Source organism: Mycteria americana, chromosome 3 (genome assembly GCF_035582795.1).
Source record: "Mycteria americana isolate JAX WOST 10 ecotype Jacksonville Zoo and Gardens chromosome 3, USCA_MyAme_1.0, whole genome shotgun sequence".
Classification (NCBI taxonomy): domain Eukaryota; kingdom Metazoa; phylum Chordata; class Aves; order Ciconiiformes; family Ciconiidae; genus Mycteria; species Mycteria americana.
The window spans coordinates 64,752,983-64,777,880 of NC_134367.1; the positions used below are offsets into that span (position 1 = coordinate 64,752,983).

At 38.3% G+C, this 24,898-nt stretch overlaps 2 protein-coding genes across 2 annotated transcripts in view; both read right to left on the minus strand.

The window, feature by feature from the left end:
* HBS1L (HBS1 like translational GTPase) overlaps positions 1-17,120 on the minus strand; it is a 65,288-nt gene extending 48,168 nt beyond the window's left edge. The window contains exons 1-4 of the mRNA XM_075498784.1: positions 16,959-17,120; positions 13,650-13,715; positions 11,551-11,688; positions 9,063-9,257 (exon numbers count right to left, since the gene is read on the minus strand). Of these exons, the coding sequence (XP_075354899.1) occupies positions 9,063-9,257; positions 11,551-11,688; positions 13,650-13,715; positions 16,959-17,001 (442 nt within the window). The 5' untranslated portion in view covers positions 17,002-17,120. The remainder of the gene's footprint in view (positions 1-9,062; positions 9,258-11,550; positions 11,689-13,649; positions 13,716-16,958) is intronic.
* On the minus strand, positions 5,381-8,223 carry LOC142408371 (uncharacterized). The gene has a single exon (XM_075498785.1). The coding sequence runs from the start codon at positions 8,028-8,030 to the stop codon at positions 6,981-6,983; it is 1,050 nt and encodes a 349-aa protein (XP_075354900.1). The 5' UTR covers positions 8,031-8,223; the 3' UTR covers positions 5,381-6,980.
* Positions 17,121-24,898: the final 7,778 nt, after the last annotated feature.

Sequence of the window (24,898 nt, forward strand, 5' to 3'; positions counted from 1 at the left end):
AGAAATTACTGTAATACAAAATAGCCAGTGCCCCCACAAAAATAGCTCAACTATGAGAATGACTTCATTAAAAAAAGACTTGCTAGCAAGATTCCTTGCTATCCCAACAACAATCAAACTAAACATGCTCAGTTCACACTAGTTTTAATTTCCTGCAAGGACTGCAAATTTACAGACATCTGACCTCCTTCTTGCTCATACATCACTAAAACCAAAAATCTTAGTGTCATAAAGTGGTTAACAATTCCGTTAAAGGTGCCTGAAATGGAATAGAATCTAGCTCACTCACCAGTATCTGTATTTGTTCTGCAATACTAACACGGTCAAAAAGAAATGAAAACGTAGTTTAGCCAGAAAAAACAAGCAGAAATGAAACGAATATGCACAGAATGCAGATCCTTTTGACTAAGAGGGTACCATTTTTACATAAACATTTTTTAGAAATTTGAACTTTAAGAAAGGTTTCTTAGAGAACCCATAAATATCAGCTAAATTTCATAAAACAAAAATTCTTGCTTCTCTTGACTATAGTGAATTTAGGCCGCACCTCGAATACTGTGTTCAGTTTTGGGCCCCCCACTACAAGAGGGATATTGAGGTACTGGAGCGCGTACAGAGAAGGGCAACGAAGCTGGTGAAGGGTCTGGAGCAGAAGTCTTATGAGGAGCGGCTGAGGGAGCTGGGACTGTTTAGCCTGGAGAAAAGGAGGCTGAGGGGAGACCTCATCGCTCTCTACAACTACCTGAAAGGAGGTTGTAGAGAGGTGGGGGTCGGTCTCTTCTCCCAGGTAACAAGTGATAGGACAAGAGGAAATGGCCTCAAGTTGCGCCAGGGGAGGTTTAGACTGGATATTAGGAAATTTTTCTTCACCGAGAGGGTTATCAAGCATTGGAACAGACTGCCCAGGGAAGTGGTTGAGTCGCCATCCCTGGAGGTATTTAAAGGACGTTTGGATGAGGTACTTAGAGACATGGTGTAGTGATGGTTTTTGGCAGTGTTAGGTTTATGGTTGGACTCGATGATCTTAAAGGTCTTTTCCAACCTATATGATTCTGTGATTCTGTGATTCTGTGAAAGCAAACTTATTACAATAATGCATTTCAAATTGCAATCTCTGAACATCACTAATACTCACTGCTGAGATCAAGTGAAGGATGCCCGAGAAATGCTACATATGTCAAGAACATATGCTACTAGTTAAAAAGAAATTTATATAAAGTTTTCATTCTTTGATTTTTATGGACAAAAAGACTCAAAATAGCCAACTGAAAAATTAAAATAAGGTCCATCTTCATCAGCTATTACCTCCATAGATTGACATGATGATGAGGAAATCCTTCACAAGCAACTGTTCTCCAAAATCTCCATATTCTCATTATAAAGAGAGTTAGATAATTTTCACTATGTCTTCCTAAGTCTGTAACTTAACAAATCGTTCATGCGTTCTTTCAAGATCTATCATTTTAATCTCTGCAGTCTAAAACCATTTTACAGGTTCTAGTCATCTTCTGGTCATTTCATCACCAGAGAAGGGCAATGGGTTATTTTCCAAAGGAATTCTACCAACACTAAGCATCCAAATCAATTACTTGACCAACAAACCATTGACATACCTCAGAAGTCACTAATTGTTTTTAATGGGCCATTTTGAAGTATGCAATGTAACGTATCCACAAACCAGATAAAGAAAACTTCCATGATGACATAAAACACCAGAAACACATGAACCATTTCATAAGAATCGTTCATCTCAACAATCACCTAGAATCACAAACTGCAACTAGCTTTTACTTTTGGCAAAAATGTATACTTTAACAGTCTGCATAAAGGAGGAACTGGCTGTATAGTACAGTAATACTAAAACAGAGACCCATTCCCATTGAACTCAATTAAGACAGCAATTTGGGAAGACCAAAAGAGCTTGCTTCAATAAATAAATCAATCACCATTGGCTTTGATTTTTGTTTCATCACTTTGTTTTCTAGTGCAGACTAAACACACCAGTTTCACAAAAGAAGTTTCCTTTACCTCCCCACAGAAAAACCTGTAAGGTCAAAACCATTAGCACACACAGAAGTATAGATAACTTGGACTAATGACATTTCCTCATCATCTAAATAGCAGTTTGGACATAGTGAATTGAACATGAAATCTACTTAAGAATTTATCAGCCATCTACATTTCACAAAAGCCAAAAAAGGATATGTTACCCACAAAAATTCAACTCAATTTCCAAAGAAACAAAAAAGCAGAGAAGCATCCCCTTTCAGCACTTTAGGAAGTTTATTTTTACTGTATGAGTTACAATGTGATGAAATTTTTTGCTTTTTTTCCTCCTGACCACAATTCATAATCAACATTTAATACAAAAACGCTTTAACAACTTTGAAAAGCTGAGCACTTTAGCTTTGAAAGAGATGTGAATGATTGTGTGTATAACCCTAAACTACTGCCCTTGTATAAAGGTACTGTAACAAACTATATACATTTCATAAAGACAACCCATATCCTATCTTCATACAAATTATTTTGTATAGCTATTCATTTTTGCATTAGTAGTAGTTGCTCTTTAACTTTTTGCATAAGTGTAGATTTTCAGAAACTGTTGATTACTGAAAAACGTATTTGAATGACATGATTAGAGGAAATAGGGCAAAACACACAAAATTGCAAAGACTACCTCACTGCACCAGTCTCTTAGAAATAAGATTTTGAAATATTACTGTGCAACGTTCCAGAAATTCAAGTAGCTTGCTGCCTCTGAAACTTAAGATCCTGAGAATTGTCTGAACAATTCAATGAGAAATTACTCATATAGTTATTTCTGAATAAAAAGTAAAAACCAGGTATGTGAAGTTTTAATCCCATGAGATTTTTTTAAAATCTGAAGCTTATGCTCCTAACATTCTATACTTTTCTCAAAACAAAAGTGTTTTCTGTTGTAATTAAAAAACAGCTAAATATAATTACGTTAAATCACATCCCAAAGGGTACAAATCATCAATCTTTTTGATATCCCAATGTGGGTTGTTATTTTCCTACCCTTCTAATACTTTGACTTTCAATTTGCCCTGGTTTCCCAAAACAAGTTCGGATAGAAATCAGCTAGAAAAAGGAAACCTAAGAGAGAAAAATGGAATGGGTATTTAGAGACATTTTAAGAATGTTGATTTTAAGAAATCAACTGTAGTAGCTCAAATTTCTACTGTAACAAAGAGCTTGAGAACTAACTTTAGACAGTTGGTTTTTTCTTATTTCACTGATATCCTTTCCTTTTTAAGATCCAAATGAGGTTTAAAAACGCTATCAAAATGATCTAAAAAAGTTTTACAAACCCATTTCTAACCAAAAGCAAACTGGAGCCTCAATTTGGTATCTGAAGACACACTAGTAGATGCCAGGTTTTGCCTTACTTTCTCCAAAGGAATCTTCCATGGAAAGAAGTATGCCCATGCAAACCTAGGCAAGAACTGAAGCCTGTTTCCACAATAGATTCAATCATCATAGAACATTCAATCACAACTCTATTTCTATCAGGTAAGTTAACAAGAAATTGTAATTAAGTCAGTCCTTTAAGAATATGCATTTTATTTAGATACAGAAAGCAATGTCCACAAGGCAATTTTATATTAAAAATATTCAGCAGCCACTTAAAAATTATGTACAAAATAAATTTAATGTACAAAATACCTTAGGAGTATACAGTCTGAATACCAGAAGTAATATTTAGTTTAGTAGTTTAATATTATCTTTTTTATCTCCATATGCAAACACAGACACAAGTACTTTGCAATGCTAACATGTGAATTCCAAAACAAATAACATAATTAACCCGTATTAGACAAAGATGCACACTAGCTGCAAAATGGGGGGGGGGGGGGGGGGGGGGGGGGGGAGTTTTATACATACATCAATAAAATAAGCTCACTGTGTTAAGCATAAAATAGACAGATTTAGTTAACAAGAATTCTAACATTCATTAGGCGGAAACACTTCAGTGCAAAGGCCAAACACAGACTTCTTATACAAAAATGCCATATACCATAGTAACATGCAGTATTCTAAGACAAACCTGTCACTAATGACACAAACCTGGTTCTCAGTAAGGAAATTACTAAAATACCTGTTTCATTTAAAAAGCAAATATAGTAACACATTACCTTTTATTTATAAAAACAAAACTGAAAAATTTTCCAAGCATGGAAATAAATAATCTCTGCTGAAAATTAATTGGAATTCAGGTTTATCCACCACTTAGGCACCTCTGCAGTGTTCCACTTGCAGGTTTGTACTAATTCAAGGCTCACTTCAGGATTCAGGATTGCAAACTGAAGAAAAATCCCTCCCCTACTCCTTATACACTGAACAGCATGGTTCTTCAAGATCACTAACAACACTGAGATAAATGCAAACAAAAAAGTATTTATATACAAAAATCTAGCTACCTAACAAGATCCAAAGTTGTTTACTAAGGTATCAATCCCACAGCAAGATCCGTGATAAACATACAATGCCAATGCCCTTTGGCTTCAGTCACTTGTTTGAAGTTTAATCTGCATGAAACCTATGGCAAAACTGAGCTCTAAGTACTACACATTTCCACCTACTACTTGTACATACTTTCCAATGGAATCCACGGGACGTACATTTAGGTGTATGTCCAGTTCAGGCTCTAAAATTAAAAATGCTAAGAAGTTTTATGCAAAGAAGAGTGGCCAGGGGAATGAGAAAACAGATCAAAACCAAAAAGAAGTTCAACAAGAATAAGGGAAAAGATTTAGAGGGGAACAACAAAGCTATTCAATGAAAATTTAAAAAAAGCACACATGTATTCAAAATCTCTACCTACATTAATTAGGGCCTCAAGAATATCTGGAACATAAGAAAGCAAAACCACCTAAAAATATACCAGGCATGATGATGCCAAACTTTGTACTAATATTTTACTTTTAAAAATCAGAATTTCATCACGAGAAGAATACACACAATTTTGGAAAAACTGAACTTGAATTATAAATTCTGCAAATAGGACATTTTGCCTCAGTGGGAAAAACAGACTTGGACTTTTAAGCAGTGGGAAGTTAATATTTGGACTGACTACAGAGAAACTGATCACTGAAAAGCATTTTATATTGTTCAAAAAGCAGAAGTTGGTATTAAGACTAATTAATAAAACAACCAGTATACAATCAGTATCAGACAGACTTCTATAGGAAGTCTTCTGAGGAAATAAATCAATTATGCTCCTGCTCATGAACTTAGACCATAGTGTATACACTGGATTGTATTATTTACACTTCAATGCTTTAAGGCACTCAAAATAGGTAAGGATACAGATGGCTAGATTAACATGTCAACTAGAACATAAACACTGCAGCACTGTCATTATATAAAACTTTTATTAGTAAGTGTAAGAAACATTAATTTCATTCAAGAGGTCAGAGGTCACACTCCTCATAGTCCTAAATGACAATAGCATCAACTAGACAAACAAGCAAAATATACAGAACATGAAATCTGTACCTGAGAGCACTAGAACATGTTATATTTTTATTTAGAAACAAAACTGTAGTGCAACCTGAAGTCAGGAATAAACCTGAAGTTTTTGTCTTCTTTTTGATGAAAGATGTTCAACAAAAATTCGATTTAAACTAGATGAAAATTGTATCTACTGTTCCATACTAGCTGCCAAGTTTAGCATGAGTAACTGTATGGCAGTATATGAACAAACGTATTTTTCTAGTTGCAGCAGTACCTTTATTGCACTTATTGCTGTTCAGGATCTAAAATACTGACATTGACACTGGAAATACATTAAAAGTAGTAATGTGTACTAAAAGGAAAGTTGAAACATACATGCAGTTACTAATTTGACTAACATGGGCACAAGAATCTGGTAATTATCAGCTAAAAAAATAAGTCCAGAATGCCCTGATTCTGATCTTCTATATAAAGATTCAAAGTAACAGCAATGGGTGCAAACAGTAGAAGAGAATATATTTCCGTTACTAAAGGATGCTTTCTTCAAAACAGACAAGAGGCAGACACAAACAGCACTTATGCTTTGCCTGATTTTTTTTTTCCATTAAGCAAAGACTCTCATGCTAAAGTTGAAAGAACTGTTATTCCAATACTTCTCTGAAAGACTTGAGAATAAACCATAGAATCCTAGCGAAACTTCTTATGAAATACATGCAACATTAATATACCTACAAAACAGCTGTTTTAAAATTCTGAATATCACATTTTGACAGCTGATTAGAGAGTGAATGGGGGGTGCACACAATTTTAATTGCTTGCTCCCCTACAAATTTGGTCCTATCAAAAACTATACATGTCCTATCACAACTAAAACTGTCAAAACCTGAGGTTAGTGAGGCTTTTAAAAACTAAAGGTATTTCTGTTGTAATATTGTAACCAGTATAAAGATAGAAGAGAATAGTGACCTTGACTGGAAATACCAATTACAAGACTGGCAGTTTAATAACCTACCTTATCAGAAAAATCTAACTTTAAGAACATTTAATAAAACAGTCATAATATAAACTGAGGTTCCCGCTCCCCAAACTATGCACCACATAGCAAAACTAAATTACTTTACAAAATAATAATTCAGTGTTCCTTCCAATGAACTGTATCTTCAACATCTAGAGAGACGTTTCAAGAAGTCCAATGGTGTTTATAGAATTTTGTACGTGCAATATCTATATACTGAAGTTCAAGACTTTGCAAAAGTTAAAAATGTTAAACTGTCAGTGAAAATTAGGCAAAAATAAAGATATTCAGTGCAACAGCTTAAAAGTTCACATACAAATTTGATACCAAACAGTGAGAACTGTAATATGTCAATTAAAAAAATAAAAAATTCAATTCTGGATTATAAACAGGTCCTATATAATCAGTTGTGGGGTTTGGTTTGGTTTTTTTTAAATATACCAAGATATAAACACTGATTCTTTCTTTTTTTTTTTTTTTTGCACTACTCTCTTGTAAAAGCTCTTTTTTGGTTAGCTTTCACAATATCATCAGGAGATGCTGATTTGAAGTCAAATGGTGTTATGGCTATTATAGGACCAGTTTCCTTGGGTTTTACATCTTGTACTTGTCTACTGTATAGGAAAGCTTTATGCATACCAATTGTGTGTCGCTTATAACCTTTTGGAGGATAACGGAGACACAAGGTTAAAGCAAAAGCTGAAGGTCTTGCACGCAGTGCCTTCATCCATGAAAGGGACAAATCCTGCCTCTTAAGAGTAAGCCCTCTTTTGGGTTTTTTATTTGCTTTGGCAAAACCAGAACATTTTCCTTGTTTTTCTTTTAAAAGTTTAGTTTCAGGGCTTAAGATATTTGACTGTCCTACCACATTTTGTTCTGCAGATACACCTGCATTTTTTACAAGGACACTTAAATCAATGTTGGTTCTTTTAGAGGGCCTCAATTCAGCGACATTGAGCATAGGGAAATCTGTCCTTTGTTGAGTTTTATCTACTTCAATAGTCTCTGCTATTAAATCCGAGAGTGATAAATTCTCAACTTCCTTTAGTGGAGAAACATTAGAGAGGGCTAGAGAAGACAAAGATCCTGTTAGCTCTGGCATTCCACCTGAAGTTTGGGGTTGACTTACTAGTTGTGATAATGGTGAGGTTCCCAATTTCCTATCAGTGAGACTTGCTGTTGACTGGGTATAAAGATCAGCCAAAGAATAACAGTGGCTAGGACTGCTTTCCTGGTGCTCCTGAAGTAAGTCAGCCAATGATGTACTTCCAGACCTTAACACTGGCAAAGCAGCCATGTCTGAAGAGGGGCTTTTTTGTTTTCTGCTTTGCACAAGTGAAGGAAAATTTTCAAGAAGTTCATTCTTTCTACTTACAATATCACTGACTTCATTATCAAGAGCCAGTTTTCCTAAAGCACTTGTTAAACACGGAGGACTGTAAAAATTTGCATTACTGTTACAATCAGAAGTATTTGGGGAAACAAGAGGAATGCTGTCTTCAGGACTCAGAGAATCACAAACCACATTCTGCATCAGCAAGGATTTCAAGTCCTGTGTTTCCTTGCATTCCAACTTCTTAAAGGAAGAATTTCCAGATGGGTTACTTCCTATGCTAAAGTAAACATCTTCACTGTCAGGAATCGAACTTACTGCATTAGCACTTTCTGGTAGTTGATTCTCTGCCTGTTTATTCACAGGTTCACAAAACGTTCCTTTACACAAATCATCACTGAAAGAAGATGACAGAACAAGTGAAGAGGATTTCAATCCTTTCCTTTCAGACGTAAGCATATTGGATTTTTCAGCATTAAGAAGCATTTTGTCATTTGTAATTAGAGAGTAACAAGCTGAACCACTTTTGGCTGTCAAGTTTCCAAACCCAGGTTTGTTGGCATTGTCAGCAACATTTTCTACTGCACAAGGGAAACTGTCTGTATCAATACACATTTCTGGACAACAAAGTAAGTCTCCTTACCTTACGATAGCCAGTAATTTTCAGATGGAAGTGCAGTCGCAACGAAATATCCAATTTTTTTTAAAGTAGACGGCAGCAACAAAAAAAAAAATCAAGAAGAAACATGAAAAGGCATTTAATTACTAAGTGTTATCCAAAGATACGCAGTGCTCTACAATTAAATTATGGGTATCAAAATAAGTTACTGTATAGGCACTACCAAAAAAAGGGAGGTATTGGGGATGGGAGATATCAGTTCACCAAACAAATAATGGAAGTGCATAAAACTTAAAGATGTTGTCCAACTTTTAGGACATGTATTCATTCACTTAAGTCACATATTAGAAATCAGAAATTTACTGTGAACTGCAGATGGTTGCAGTTTGAATTTAAGCTGACACTAAGGTTTTATTTTGACTTCTAGCTCAAGAAAAGCAACTGTTTCCTTTATATGTTTTTAGAACACAGAAATAGAACAGTAAGTTGGTCTTTTTTAATGTTCTAATAAATGACTAATGCAATAACAAGCATCTTCAGAGGTTGTAAAGCCAAAATTAAACTGTACATAGAAATGAATCATCTTGAATGTAAACAACTAAATAGAAGTATACCTTTTGTCGTCTTTCCTACAATCACAGCGTCCTCATTCTTGGTCTTCACATTTTGCTTACTGCCTTGTGAAAGCACAAGATCCAAAGCCTTCTGTACATCAAATTTACTATCCAGTACTGCTTGCACCATTGTTTGCTCTGGTACAGACTCTGCCAAAACTTCTCTCATTTGATCAAGGCATGAATTAAGATGGGCTAAAAGAGACATATTACTGTTATAAGCTGCACAAAAAAATGTCTTAAGCGGCCTAACCACTAGCACCACACATCTGATTAACAAAAACAGGAGAAAAATATCATAGTAAGAGATAAAACCTTTAGAAATTAATTTCCATCTCACTTATTGCTATGATAAACTTTGCCCCCAAACCCTGCAGAATATTTGACTAATTTCAGATATTGCTAGAAGGAACATATCACTGACTACTACGTATTAGTTTACAAAGTCTCAATATTTAAATACTTTGGCATTGTAAAATTAACTATCTTCACTGCAGAGAAGAAATACAAACAATCACCTTAAAATTACACAAAGTAATTTAGTAAGTCAACGTGGAATCCCATTGAACAGCATATTTTAAGTGTTTACAGATGCTGTAATAAACACCCAAAGTAAAACAGCTTTTTCAGGGAGCCTCAGGCCTTACCAATTGAAAACTCTGGATCAACACACCAGGTTTGAAACTACGTGCAATCTTTACCTTTTCTAAAACTGTAATACATTTTTTGGCTGATAAAATAAATTTTCTTTGGAGCATATTTCTGCAACCAGTATAAACTTTGTCTAAGGTCAGTTTCTTAAGTCTTGACCTGCCACACAACAAGAGACTGAAAATTCACCTGGCTGCCACTCACTGGAAGTAGTGGGCTAATCAGACATACAAACACAAGAGAACAGAAAAAAAAAATCTTTCTGAATATCATGGTTTCTGCCAGTTCAGATTTCAGAAAACAGGAACTGAACAACAGGAAGACGACCACAGATTCTTTATTTGAACGCCTCCTCAAAGATGGTGATGTTTAAAGAACTTTGCTAAGGGAACTCAACACTACAGAATTCCAACTTCCTCAAGGTTACTTAAATCAGCACCCTCGATCCGTAATCAAGTCAATGTTCCCCAGACGTTTGCTCTGCAAAACAAGTACTGGCAGAGCCCTGCACAACATGCTGGTTGGCCATTTTATTATCCGACACTCAACAAGGACAATCTTGCCAAACTCTTTGCAGTCAGATTGACCACAATCAATAATTTTGTATTAATGGCCAACACTGCACACTATACCAAACATAACAGGTCTTGTGGGACCACTGCTGTTTTCACAGTAGAAATGGTTATTTCTAGGTTTCTTTTCCATCTTTTTTTTCGTCCAGAATATTACTTTCCAATAAATTCCAATATCAACTCTTAAGTGATTGAGTCTGTCAAAAGCATTCTGAAAAGCCAGGGTACAGTATTGTCCAGATCACCTGTATCCACATACTGGCTGATTCTTTCAAATTGCCCCCTACAGCATTATTTCCTACTGTAAAAACATGTACATTACACCCCAATTTATCACATTTACCCATATGTCTATGCATTAGCATAGCTTCTACCAATTTACTTGACGTGGAATCTAGATTGTTTCTATTCTATCTATTGTTTCTGAATTTTCTGCAACTTGTTTTAAATACCAAGTTTCATTCATGCATTTTATTGCCTATTCATTCACCAACACACATTACTCTGAGCTTATCAACATTTTAAAAGTAACCTAGATTATTTCCAAGACATTAAAAACTAAGTGAACTATTAATAGTTCGGAAAGAGACTTGTGAATCTTTTTCACAAAGCATGTAATTAAGCTACCAGGCAGCAACTTTAAATAACAAAAGCAAGTATTTTTTCCCCAATCACTCAGCTCAGAACTCTGCTTATAACGTGGAATTCACGGCTGCAGAACTGAATGGAAACCAAAGTCTAATGAATTCAAAACAGGGTAAGACAAGCTTGTAGAGGATACAGGTATCTAAAGATATTGGCTACTGTTTCAAGGAAATGTGTGACTTTGAAAAGCTCTCAAATACTGCTAATTGCCATAATTTGGAATGCCATACAAGCAAAAGATTATTCTACAAATTATCTGTTTCTAATACTCTTCCCTAAGCATCCATTTGCAGAGTCAAGACCTTGAGCTACATGGATGCTTGGTCTGAGCCAGTACAGCTATTTTTATGTCTGAATTTCATATCAAATCTCACTATTTCTAATAAGAAACTAAGAAGAACATATTCCAACGTATGCAACCAAGTTACAAGCAGTATATAAAAGGTAGTTATGAACTTGAATCACCACTGAAGCTATGCTCATGAAGGGTGTTGTTATACAACAAGATTACAAAATTGAGTAGTGTCAGTCAAGTAACAAACATTAATTTAAGACTATTTTAGTAAGTCCTTAATTCATAAAGGAGATTGTTCTGAAAATTATTTATTTTATATAATTACCTCTATCAACTTCAGTCAACTGATGATTGGATGTAAAATAATCAGCAGTATCATCTGTACCTTCGTAGCCATATTCTTCTTCTAATGGCTCAGCAAATGTGGCTGGTTTGTCTCGTCTGGAGTAGATAAATTGAGCTGCTGCATTAGGTAAAAAACAAAGTATTAAAAAAAAAAGTCAAATCTTTTTTCCTCCTTTAAAAACAAAACATATCTAAAGGGGAAAAAAAGTTAGGACACTGATCTGTTGCAGTGGTTTCAGGGGCGTGGGGATGGGACACTACTGTATAATGACTACTACCTGAAGACTGTACAGAGCATACAGCAGTTCATCCTAGAATATAAGTAAGTCATCAATCACAGTGAAGCCACAGGCTGGGCAATATCCTTGTATTCATGTAATGCAATAATTCTGCAAAGTTCAGTATTCAAACAAAAGAATATACTCCAGGTTTGAAAAATAGTATTTTCTATACTGAATTACCATCTATGGCCTAATGTCTTCAGAACCTTACTCCACAATTATTTTTTTTACCTCAGTTACAAGTAAAAAATAAATCAGCATGAAAATAACTTTGCTTTTACAGCATGACACTGTCAAACTACTGGTAACAATTTAATGGAGTTGGACACATTCTTCTCTTCCTGGAATTTCATTCGAAATACAGCCCATGAGTTAAAATGTATATTCAACACAAAATTTTAAACAAGTCCATAATTCCACTCTGATTTAGCAACACATTAAGGCATATATAGATAAAACTTCTTGCTGAACATGAGCCCCAGTCATCACATACTCTCAGAAATGTACAAAGTATAATGTAAACGAATTTCCTTATGTTATGTAATATTCTCCCCAACTCTGAAATACATACTGAAAGTATATGTATATCCAGAAGTAGTATAGCCTTAACTGTTTGCCAAACGTGTACCATTTCATAGTCAATGGCCATAACTGAAGCAACCATTAAAAGATCGCTATACAATCTAGATCAGATTATTTTATAAATGAAACTTACCTAAAAAGAATTCTTCAGAAAATTACTGTGCACAAACAAGAATTAATTTTGCCATTTAGCACTTTATACTTGATTAAAAAGGAAACACGTTGCACGTTTTCATCACAAAATACAATGCTACCTTAATTCTTAGAAAAGGTCAGAAAAATTCTAGCAATTAAACTTAGAAATTGAATGCAAGACAATCTGAATTTAAATCAGGGAATGTGACTACAAATAATAAAAATACACACCTAGATTTGCTTATCTAAAATCAACAAGATGACAGCGGAACAGATTTTTAAATTAACTAATTAACTCAAGTACCTGTGGCCAGAGGTCACAGACTACATTACAGTCGCAGTGGATTTAGATCCAGTCTAGTTACCTGCAGTAGTACAGCCTCACATCAACATCAGCTATACTATTTTCAGGGCCTACTCAGCTCTAGAAACACTGCCACCAAATCTGGGGAAACCCTGAACTCATAATCTTGCCAGATTTGACTGGAGAACACAACCTAATGGTTCTACTGTCCGGTTGAATTCAGCTGGGCCGAGCCACTCCAATTATGTCTTACCTGAGCACACACTATCACTATTTTTGCACCTACTTTGCAACATTACAAATGCCCGAAGGCTTATTAGCTCCACATGATCTTGCATGAGAACAGAAGCCAGTGAGGACCAGTGCTGCATCCCACAATAAGACTCCTTACCCCACACTTACTCAAAGTTGTGTAAAAGACATCAACTACCAGGTGCAGAATCACAACTGTTAAGCCCAGCTAGATACTACTAACAGTTTTAAAACATACCAAATGTTTCAAGACTATCAACACATTCCCATAAACCAGATTTTTACATTATCAAGTACATTCTGACCATCCCAGATAATATACTTGTACAAATGAAGATATGCCCAGCTGTCTAATGTGACCTCCAAAAGTACGACAATGCCTAACACTACCTAACCGACTTTAACAAGATTATGGCTGCTAGGCACTTTTCAAAAGTTTCACTAGGTTTTAAATATTGTTTTATTCTAGAAACAAATACAGTAGGAATCAATGGGCAATGCTTATACGTAATCATTTGAACTAACCTGTTGAAGGAGAAATGCAATAATCATCTTCTACTGATTGGCCATACACATCATCATCTTCAAAATCTATGAAGCAGAAACAGTAAGATTAGTCTGCACAATTTCTACATACTTAATATCATAATTGAAAGGGTAGTTTTTACACAATGTTTTAAGAAATTATGCATCTCTAGTATTCCAGAAGTGCAGTTAAGTAGTGTTTATTTACCTAGGTAAGAAATTCTAAGTTACAATAATAGAATATTAACATTTAATACTCTATTCATTAGGAAAGCTGAAAATTTTCATGAGCTGCCATGCTTCACGCCTCCTCCTTCAGAATCTCCTGTGGAAGGCTGCTCTCACAGTCCACACCCAACTTTCTACAGTTCCAAAAATCTTTACTCATGGCACTTCTCTTGACATTTCTGCTTGACCTCTCAATAGTCTTAACCACAGACAGTTCAATTATGATCTCTACTCCAACAACTCAGGATCAGCATTTCTACTCCATACCCATCTGCTTCGCAGCTTTCTTCTCTGGTCTATCCTCATGGCCATCTACCTTTCAACTCAAGCTCAGCAAGGCAAAAACACAATTCCCAATTCTCTTTGAATATGCAAAATTGTTTCAGCCAAGAATCTTATACAGTTACTCTAAACATAGCCATATACTTTCTCCATTTAAAAAAAAATAGGTATCAGGAATCAGTTATCAGGAAACACAGAGAGAAGGTAAATTATCCCCCCCGCCCCAGCCTAGTATTATTTAAATCTTGAAAATAAATTTTTAATTTTCAGTAATAATGAAATAAATGAAAAAGTAATGGAACTATTTTTAAAGATGTTATTGCATACACTTGGCGGTTTCACAAATAACATATATTGTTTGTTGTTTTAAAAGAGTGAGAGAAAAAAGTAGCTAACAGCTAAAACAAAATCTGCACTCTGATATCAACTTACAGACCACAGAACTGGGACATTACAAACACTGTATCCAACTATAAAAGGCTCAGAATATCATAGGCTTGTTTTGATTGTTTGTCTTTAAAAAAAAGAGCGTATTGTTATCTACTCTTTGACCATGTTGAACACACTGTCTCCTGGTTCCATGCTAGGACCAATTAATCTACAAAAAGTCTAGAGAAGAGCTATACATTTTTTTCAAGGTAAGAAGACTTTTTGTAGTTTGGCCAATACTCGGAGAGTGTCAAGGAGAACTCCAAGATGACTTGTGTGAATGATTAACATTCACAGTTAGTAGTAAGTGAAATCAAGGTAAGTCTTGTCAGCGTGCATTATTTGAATCACTTGTATATACTGGTTGTAACATACCGGTTTAATTTCTAGACTAAGAAAAAGACACTTCAGTGAAAATGGCTCAGCTTGCATTGACCATAAAAATAATTATTTAAAAATGACAGAAATTACAGAGAACAGAGTAGAAGCCACAGAAGCATTCCAGAGCATCAACAGCTGTATCACCAACATACTCTCAGCTGGAGTATCACATTCAGTTCTGATCACAATACCTCAAAAAGGAGAGAGCAGAAATAGAATATGGTCAAATAAAGGCCACAAGATCTAAGGCTTCAGAAGCGTTCCTATAAAAGGAGACCAAAAAATACTGCAAATATTTACTTTAGAAAGGAGACAAATAATTGGGCCAGACAAAGCATTACAGTATCGTAAGTGGCATAAAAAGAACATATGGCATTATATTAAATAAAAAAAAAAGACAAAAAAGCATACTTCATTTGGGACAGAAATGATTGTATGCGACTACAAAAGTAGTATACAGTGTAAGTATAAAGACCACACATATACACACTTCTAATTAAACCTGACATGTAATGCAACAGTAAAGTTTCAAATAGCAATAGCAACTTAAGCCTCATGTGGCTACAGCAAATTACCATGTATCTCAGCAACCTCTTTAAAAGAGATTCTAATGAGTGTACAACCACTGAAATGAGTCCTACAGGTTGGGCACCCAACTTCACAGATGACAGAGATTCAGTTGAAATCAACATTTCAGCCAATCTGTGATGAAGAAAATCTCTAGAGGATGAAAGAATCAAGCAGTAAAATCCCCAATCCAGTCTAAGATTTTGCCTATATTAAGTACATTTGCACTAGTAAAACCTGTAAGGTAGGCCACACAGGTGTCATGGCTCACAAGGATTTACACGACTTCCCCAAAAACTCCAAGATCATGGTGCAAAACCCAATTTGTGCTACTATAATACTATATACACATTGCATCTGTTCACTGAACAGCAAAAGAGGCAGGCAGAAGTATTTCTTGCAGTTTTTTTACATAATCTGACAAAGTGAAGCAACAAAATAGCTGCTCCCATAGCAAACGGTTCTTTAAAATACCAATATCAACTGGAAGTGCGTCCATTTTTCCACAGCCCAAGCCAACACAAACAAAGCCTTTGAGAAAAAAGGGTGCAATTTACAGTTTGCCTAAGTTAATGGGACAGAGCACAAAGAAAGCTGTAGTACTGCAGGTAGGAGCCAAGTTCTTACACAAGAGCTCATTCATTCCATGCAAGGTTAAGTAAAACATGACAGAAAGGCATCTGAAAAAGAGGTTCTTCCTTAGATACACAAATGCTCATCTTCAGGAACTTCATCCCTTCTACAAGGAATGGCTGTTGCCGCTTATCTATCTATGGCTGAACACCAGCAACAATTTGCTAGAGTTAGGCTGGGAACACAAAGTTTTAAGCTTTACAAGGCTAAAGAAGGGCGGGTTCAATTGTATTGAGGCTGGTTTTCAAGTCACTCCCACCCGCCTGAAAAGCAGTCAATTTCGGCGGCTTAAGGCAACGCAGGTAAACCCTGCCACAGCTTGGCCTGCGTGCCAGAGCCGCGCTTGACCCGTGTGAAAGCTCCGGGAGACCGGCGGCGGGAGGTGGCCCTGACGGGCAGCAGCGGCGGCGGCAGCAGCGCGGCCACGTGCGCCCGACCCGCCACTCGGGCGGGAAACGGGCGGGGAGGGGGGAGGCGGGGCGAGGCCTCGCACGGGGCCTCGTCCAACCCCCGAGGAGGGGACGGGAGGGGAGGGGGCTGCTTCTCCCCTCCCACCGCCCTTGACAGCCCCCCACGCCCTCCCCTCCACCCGTGCGGGCCCCGGCACACCCTCCCGCCGGCGGACACCGCCGCACACCCCCGCGGGGCGGAAGAGCCCGCCGGGAAAAGGGGTACGGGCCGGGCCAGGGTTGGGGGGGGGGGGCGGGGGGGGACGCGAAGGGACCGGCAGTTAGGGCGGCGTCCGGGCCGTCCCCCGCAGCTCTGCCGCCAGCTCCTGCTCGCCACTACCTTCGTCGTAGTTATAGCCTCGGACGTTCCTGTGCCGGGACATGATGGCGGCGGCGGCGGCCGCCTCGCTCGCCCACGGTGGCACTGGCGCGGCGGACTTAGGGCGCCATGTTGGTGTCCAGCGGGCCTGGCGGAATCCCCCTGCGCAGGCGCGCCGAGCACTCTTCCGCCCTCGTCTCGCTGTTGCGCATGCGCGGCGTGCCCCGCTGCGCCCGGCAGCTTCCTGGTCGGCCGGTTGTGCGAGGCGCGGGGGGGGGGGGGGGGGCGGCTCCCTACGCCGCTCGTGCTCCGCCCCTGCGCCGGGCCGTTGTCCACGGCAGCGGCGGGCGCTGGCCTCGCACCGCCGGGGCCGGCTGAGGGGCTGGGGAGGCCGCGCGGCGCGGGGCCTGCGGCCCTCACCTCGCCCTGCGCCCTCGGCCTCCCTCGGCTTCCTCAGAGACTGTGAGGGAAGAGCCGCTGCGGCACCGCGCTCTGGGAGGGCTCTGCGCGCAGCCTTCGCTGGCGTCGTGCACAGCCCCGCGCAGGGCAGCACGGGGCAGGCCCGGCCCGGCCCGGCCCTGCGAGGGGTAACGCATGCACATCTCACCTGCCCCCCGACAGGGAAACACCCGCGTCCTCGCGATGCTGCAGCCGACACTGCAAGTGCCGGCATCCAACCGCCCCGCTACCGACGCTGTCATGAGTCTGAGCTTACAGTCGGGTGCAGTCTTGGCATTTGAAGTGTCAACCTCATTGCTACATCGTTATTCACACTTCAAACTTAAAATGGATAAACTGCTGCAACCATATGTGCACATAAGTAAGCAAGCATGTTTAAGATTATTCAAAACAGTGACCTCATTGATGACAACATAGCACTCTGGGTTGGCCTAAATTCACTGAAGGGTATGCTCACTTAAGCAAACTCTCAAAATACCATTTTGGTATTTGTGTACCACCACAGAAGCAGAGTTTGGAAGGCTTTGAAATTAACTACAATTTTTTTTCAATTCTAGATCTGAAATGGCTCAAATTGACCTGGCTTGTTGGTGACCAGTAGCCATTACAATGCAGTGACTGACTAGTGGCAGGGATTAAATGAGCTGGCTGTAGGTAAATGCAAACTGCATTAATTGGCATTGCTATTGGCAGTGTTAAGCAGCAAAATGTCAAAGCATTAGGCTCCATGGAGGTCTTGATTGGACTTCATTGGTGCATTACTGTAGGCACCATCTAAAACCGAGTTTCAGCCTGCAAGTGCAGTTGCAGTGCCAAGGGATCAGGTACTCAAGGAACATCCCTACAGCTACTCCTCTTGCTGGGTCAGAGAGAGAAGGGCAAGCAGAGAAGACTGTAAGCTTTGGTGGTGGAGGAAGATGAGAGAGATCCCAGTTCACCGGCCCTACCAGCGCTCCTTGCTGAGCTCCAGCTCTGACAGGCTCAGCTGCTTCTACATCCTCCAGCCCGGTTGTTCCCCAGATACCTGCATTCATCTACATCCTCAGGAGCTGCTAGGCAGACGACCCCAGTAATATTTCTGAAGTCAGATGTCTCCATCTTCAAGACCTTTAATACTTTATTTACCATCTTTTTTCTGGTCTTGACAACACCAGAAATCCAGCCTCCTCCAGCCACCTGCATGCCCCAGGTGTCCTCTGATATCCCACTGTGTAGTCACACATCCCTACAAACACATACCCAGGTTTTGTAACTGCCATCTAACTACTGTCTCATCCTGGCCCACATGCCAAAACTGTCGCTATCTGTGACTCCACATCCTTCCTACTCACCGCCAGAGGCAGGGTGTGTTAAACATAAGCCAAAGTTTGTGTTCGTATACAAATTGTATGCAAATGTGCAGATTGTTTCCTTATGCTATTTGCATATTTCTAACTAATTTGTACAGAACAGCACATGCAGCTGCACAAACTTAGGATCTATATAATATCTTCCACATGGTGCTAAGATTAAAATAGAATTGCAAACAAAGATTTTTAATTAATGCTGGTGTCCTGTTGACCTTTAGTGACCCAACTGTTCTCTACAGCAGAGGTTTGACAGAAGTTGTGTTGATCCTTATCTGTCCCAATCTCTTGATATGGCTCAAAGATACAAAAGTGAAGAATTGCTATCATACATTATAATTTAATATTACACGGCCAGGGTGACACACTTCTAAATTCAAAACCTGATTCCAGCATGGGCTATCTGAGCCTTTAGTGAAGTAACTTAAGACACTGGAGCACTACAACCTTTACAGTGTCCTGCCAGTCTGCCTCCAACAGCTTTACTTTGGAAATGGCACTCTTTCCAGCCTCCAAAATTACTTAGATCCCATTTTTCAAATGTTAAAAACTCCAGGAAATATTAATCATATAAATTTAGCATTTTTTTCTTTAAAGTAGTGACATTTCTCATTTCATACTTGACCATCCTATTGCAAAGATGTTTCTTTTATCCTTCCTATTGATCCTTTTTACACAAATCACCAGCTGCTTATCAAATAATAATTTTTTCATATTTGAATTTTATGCTCACATTTATTATGTTCTCTCTCTTGATTTTCAGTGACTGTGGCCTCCACATATATGACCCACATTTCATTTGCTCGATAGTCAAAAGTAACATTGTTTTCAAGATTTCAAAATTAGTATTTAAAAGAAGAAAATAAATAATAGCTGTAAAAATATAAAGATTATCTAAGCCCAGTGTAGGAGATGATACACTACGTAGTCTTTCCATGGCATTAACAGTGAACTTGGAAGGCTACTATTTTTCTTCATTTAAAGTGTAGTAGGTTGTATCATATGAAGACCTGAGGAAAAAAAAAACACCAACAATTTCATACAGAAGCACAATTATTTCATGTTACAGCAGTATCTTCAAAGACACAAATATACTGTGATCATCCCATGCTTTTCCTTAACTCTGAGACCTATGTAAATGTTTTGGGGAAAGGTGTTCAAGAAATAATGAGCTTTAGTCCTCAAGCCCTAGCTATACCTCCGTTAGGGCTATTTGTAAGTGAATGCAAGGTTCATGAAAGGTAGCAAAGCAGTCTATAATTAAACATTATTCCTTTAGCAGCAATTAAAGCACCATCAGAGAACCTCGTCGGTCTGGCTCCAGCAGCTCTGACTGAGGAATGACTAACCAGGTCACTTCTGGTAAACACTATGAGCATTCATTTCCTTCCTGCCCACTGAGATTATATATTACTTTAAGATGTGTGCATTAAGAAGTGAACTAAGACCACCAGTCTCAATCCAGGTGGCAGCATTGCTGGTAATCCTGTTTTTTTCAGCAGTCTCCTGGGCATTCCCAGCCCCAGCACTACTAATTTTTTTGTAACAGTAAGAATCAATTAATAAAATATTTAATAATTTCTTTTAGCTAAGCAGAAAGTCTTTCAACTGATATTATTTCTTCTTAGAGTTAAGTTACCCAGCTTTTTAGTAGTTTTAAAGTTCTTAGTTAAAAAACATTCAGTCTATTTCAATATTGTTTCCTTTTAAACCAAAGTTAAGCAAGAACTGGTCTGGGAAAAAAAACCCAGCGTAATTCTAGATGTTATACCACACTATGCAATGTGGGTGTTAAGTTTTAAAATACAGGTATTATCAATGTCACTAAGCACTTTTCCAGCTGATAAATGATCTGACTAGATCAAAAGAACTGCAGCCAATAAATACATGTCTGTTTTTCTTTAAAATGACACCATCTAGATCAGAAGCTCATTTAGGAGTCAGAAAGCAAAGAGTATTAATAAATGATCATTTTGTACATATGGTAAATAGCAAGTGTCTCCAATTTTCCACAGTATGAATAAGCTTGTTAAATATATTTATTATTTATCTGAGAATGGATCAGTCTGCAAAACAACGAGTTTTGCATGTGACTTAGTGATTTATGTTAGTCAAGACCTTATACAATTTCAGCAAGATCTAGCTAAGTTAGATGGCAACTGGTGGCAAATGGTAATGTAATGGCAATTTGACCTGGAAAAGTTGCTTATTTGCGTGGTTTAACATGGAATCATAGAACCATAGAATCATTTAGGTTGGAAAAGACCTTTAAGATTATTGAGTCCAACCGTAAACCTAACACTGCCACATCCACCACATTTCTGTTCCTCACAAACATGTAAACTTACTGTTACAATAAGGAATAAAATATTTCGGTGACTTTAGCTATGTCTATGTTTCCCGAAACACTTTGGGCTCAATCCCAAATTCCCCTGTCATCCTGCTGCCTCCCTGCTGGCTCTCGGACTGCTTCTCATCTGCAATGACCCAAACATCAGCCCAGAAGGGGTAGTTCAGTCTCCTCAAGGAGGGGAACCGCCTTGAACCACACGGCTGCGAGAGCAGGAGTTCAAATTCAAGCACGGTTGCCAAGAGCATGGTAGCTATAGCCACTGTGAAGCACTCACGGAAAATCCCTGATCAATGGTTTTTACCACTGAATGCAAATCAAAAAATAAGATATGATGACAACAGAGAGTGGCATTCACTTCTAGTTGGTCTATGAAGTATATTGTTGATACAGAGTGAGATAAGTGATGAGAATGATTAGGGGCATGGGAAATTTCTTACGTGAAGAAAGATTAAAAGGATTAAGAATTTGTCTTAACAGAGGAGATGTATAAAATGGGACATGACCAAAGTATATACTAGGGAATGGCTCAGAAATAGCCATTAGCTTTTTCCTCACAGTAAAAGAGGAAATTTCTTGAGATTGAAAGAAGGCAAATTTTAAACTGATATAAGTAAACAATTTTCATTCAGCACAGAATTAGACTGTAAAATTCACTGCTGGAAGAAAAGATCACGGCCAAAAACTTACCAGGATTCAAACAGTTTAGATACTTGTGTAGATGACAAGAATACTTAAACATGATCACAGTAAATATTTAAAATATATACAAGTTCTGCAGGGTATGGAAATCTTCATGTTAGCGATTCAGTCTACTTTCAGTTGTTACAGGTGACTGACAGGATAAATTAATGGGAGCTACAGACATAAGGAAGAGACAAAACAGAAGGCTGTCATTATGACTTGGTTGAGTATGATGCACGTGTCTGCGCTAAAGCATATTATAATGACTTGTATATATATGTAGTGGCAGCATTCTGTTGTATATGATTGTACATGTCAATTTAGAAAGCACTTTAAAAAGTTTGTCATGGATTCTGGCTACTACCATAAACTGTGTCTTCACCAGTACGTCTGCGGTGAGGTGTATTTATTGAACATAGAGATGCAGTCAAGCCTCCAGTAACACCAGCGGGATCTTTTTTCTATTGCCTCAGTAGAAAAAAACCCTCAGATTCTGGAAAATATCTTTTAAGAAACATTACACAAACATCCACAGGTGCAAATCAAAGCAGAGTGAATACAGTTTGAAAAGTCCCTCACTTTTCTGGATAAAGTAATTCGTGATACAAATCTGACCAGGACATTCCACTACTGATCTCTTCATATAGACCTTAAATTAAAAACAAATGCTGACACATGCATGCTTGTGGGAGGTGTAATTATAGTTGATTTGTTGGGAAGACAGCTTCTTAAACTTTAAGCATTATCTTAGAATTACTCTGATTTTGTTTTCTGTATTCTGCACTTTTAAATTTTTGGGACCTGCCTTTGGCAAACCCAACTATATCTGCTGGGCAGAACAGACTGAGTATGTTGTCAAGAAAACTCCATATGCCAGTCTCTCAGAGACTTATTTTTTGCCCTTTCTGGTTACTGAACTAAAAAAAAAGCTGTCCTAGAGGGGGGTGGGGCGGGGGGGATTGTCTAACACGTGGAAAACACAACGAAGACTTCCAGCAGAAGAATAAATTCAGGCTTCCAGAAGAATTACTATTTGATATTCATATATTAATTGAGGCTGTGGCAAACTTGGTGAATATGTATCTATTTTATTTGAAGTGCAGACTCACACATGGGGTCTGGGCAAGTCATGGGGTACTCTAAAAGAGAAATATCAGCTACACGGCGTTCGTTAGGCTCATTTCAAGTACAGCGTTACTGGTGGTGTGCAGTCTGCTGCCTTCCATACCATGGAGCGTGGAGCATTGCCATGCATCCACGTTGCAAGGCTGTGCAGCCGTCTGCGGTCTGTAGGCAGGCTGAGATACAGTTACCTTTATGCGATGCAGAAGGGGCAAACTACAGGCATCCTCATGGCAGGGATGGCATGGCCACTGAGTCAGGGAAACCCTCTGCACTCACCTCTCTTGGAAGTCTGCTGCCTGCAGGGTTTTCCTGAATCACATTCATTTGCACATGAGACTCAGAACTGAATCTGTAAAATTGGGATATGTCAGGCTAGCAAGAGATATATGGCATTATTAAGTGTGACAGGGAGCATCATTAGACTAATAAGCCATATGGCTTCAATCAGACTGATACTATACTTTGGTCTTTGACTAAAGTCTTTTGTTTTCTTCCCCCCAAAATTTTCACTTTAAAGGGGTAATTCTTCATGAAATTATCAAGTCCCTCTTTATCTCTCAATCAATTCTCATGTACTGCAGACTGAAGAATCCCATAACAGGTATTACTAATTCATCCTGCAATCACAGGAAATAACGCACTTCAGATGTTCTTTTATTTTGCCTTTCTTGCTTTGTCATCTGGTTATATTTTGTGTGTCCTAGAGTCAAATGTAGTCCTGGCACATAAAGCAGTGACAGTAGCAGGGAATGGAAACTTGGCCTAATCTTGCACAATAAGATCCTTTTAGTTCAGTTTTGTTTATTTTATCTGATAACCAGGAACTACTTAACAAGATGCTCATTTACTATCATCTAGTTTGCTTCATATGTTTAAAGTATAAAATTCTATCACTTGCTATTAGAACAAATGCCCTATCTTCCATGAGCTAATCTTGTATGGCAGATGCACTGTCTTAAATGTATAAATCTACTTGAAAACCAATCTGATAAAATTTTATGCCTGCAAAATGATGATTCACTTATATCAATGTACTTGTCACTCAGACCTTTAAAAAATACATATAATACCACAGAATTGGGTGGGTGCTGAAAATATGCAAGACCTTGATAATAGGAAAACATTAGCCACAAAGTGAAAAGGAGAAACACCAATTAAAAAAACCAGTACCAGTCCAAAGCTCCCTACTCTGTACACCATATATTGCAAAAAGGAACATGTAAGCTTTTGGTCTTAGGGTGCTGCAGCAGCTACCTCGTGGGTGATGGCAGGATTTCAGTTTAAGTGGAGATATCTTAGTCATCTCCCCAGTTTTCATATCCGCACAGTTTACAAAAAAACCCATGGCTTAGGCCTTATGAATCAATGTTTTAATACCGGTGTCAAAAGCTTAACCGATGTAGCTGTTCTATTTAAACGTTATGCTACCTCCAAAGTATCCCCTTCTGAAAAGATTATTGTCTCACTTTCTGAGCTCTCTCTGAGGGCAGGTTAACTACATAAAATTTTGCTTAATATGCTTAAAATTATAATTGCTTTATGTGATTTTGTTGCTCATTGGAGGCATGGTGACCTTTCATCTTTGCACTGAAGTCCACATATTTTGTGTTTGTATCCATGCAATGAATTCCGTGAAAGACACAACAATGTTGCAGTGTAAGCCAAATTCAGTTAGCATTAAAGTAATTTTTCCCAAATCGTGCATGGACACAATGGCAAAAAATGGTTCTTTCTGTCCCTCTGCTATGGATAAAATAATTTTCCACAAGACTTCATACTGAATCAGGTGTACCTTGCACCAATCATTCTTGCAGACAGCCTCTGAAGAGGCTAATACATGTGACCTGCAATAACAACTACATCATCTTTGAATGGAGCGGATCCCTGCAGCAACAAAGTCTCTCTTTGCTCTGCACTCATGGAAATCAAGAATTAAGTTGATTTTCCTTCCATATCAGTAATCTGGGTGGGGTTTTTTGCAAACTTCTATAGAAGCA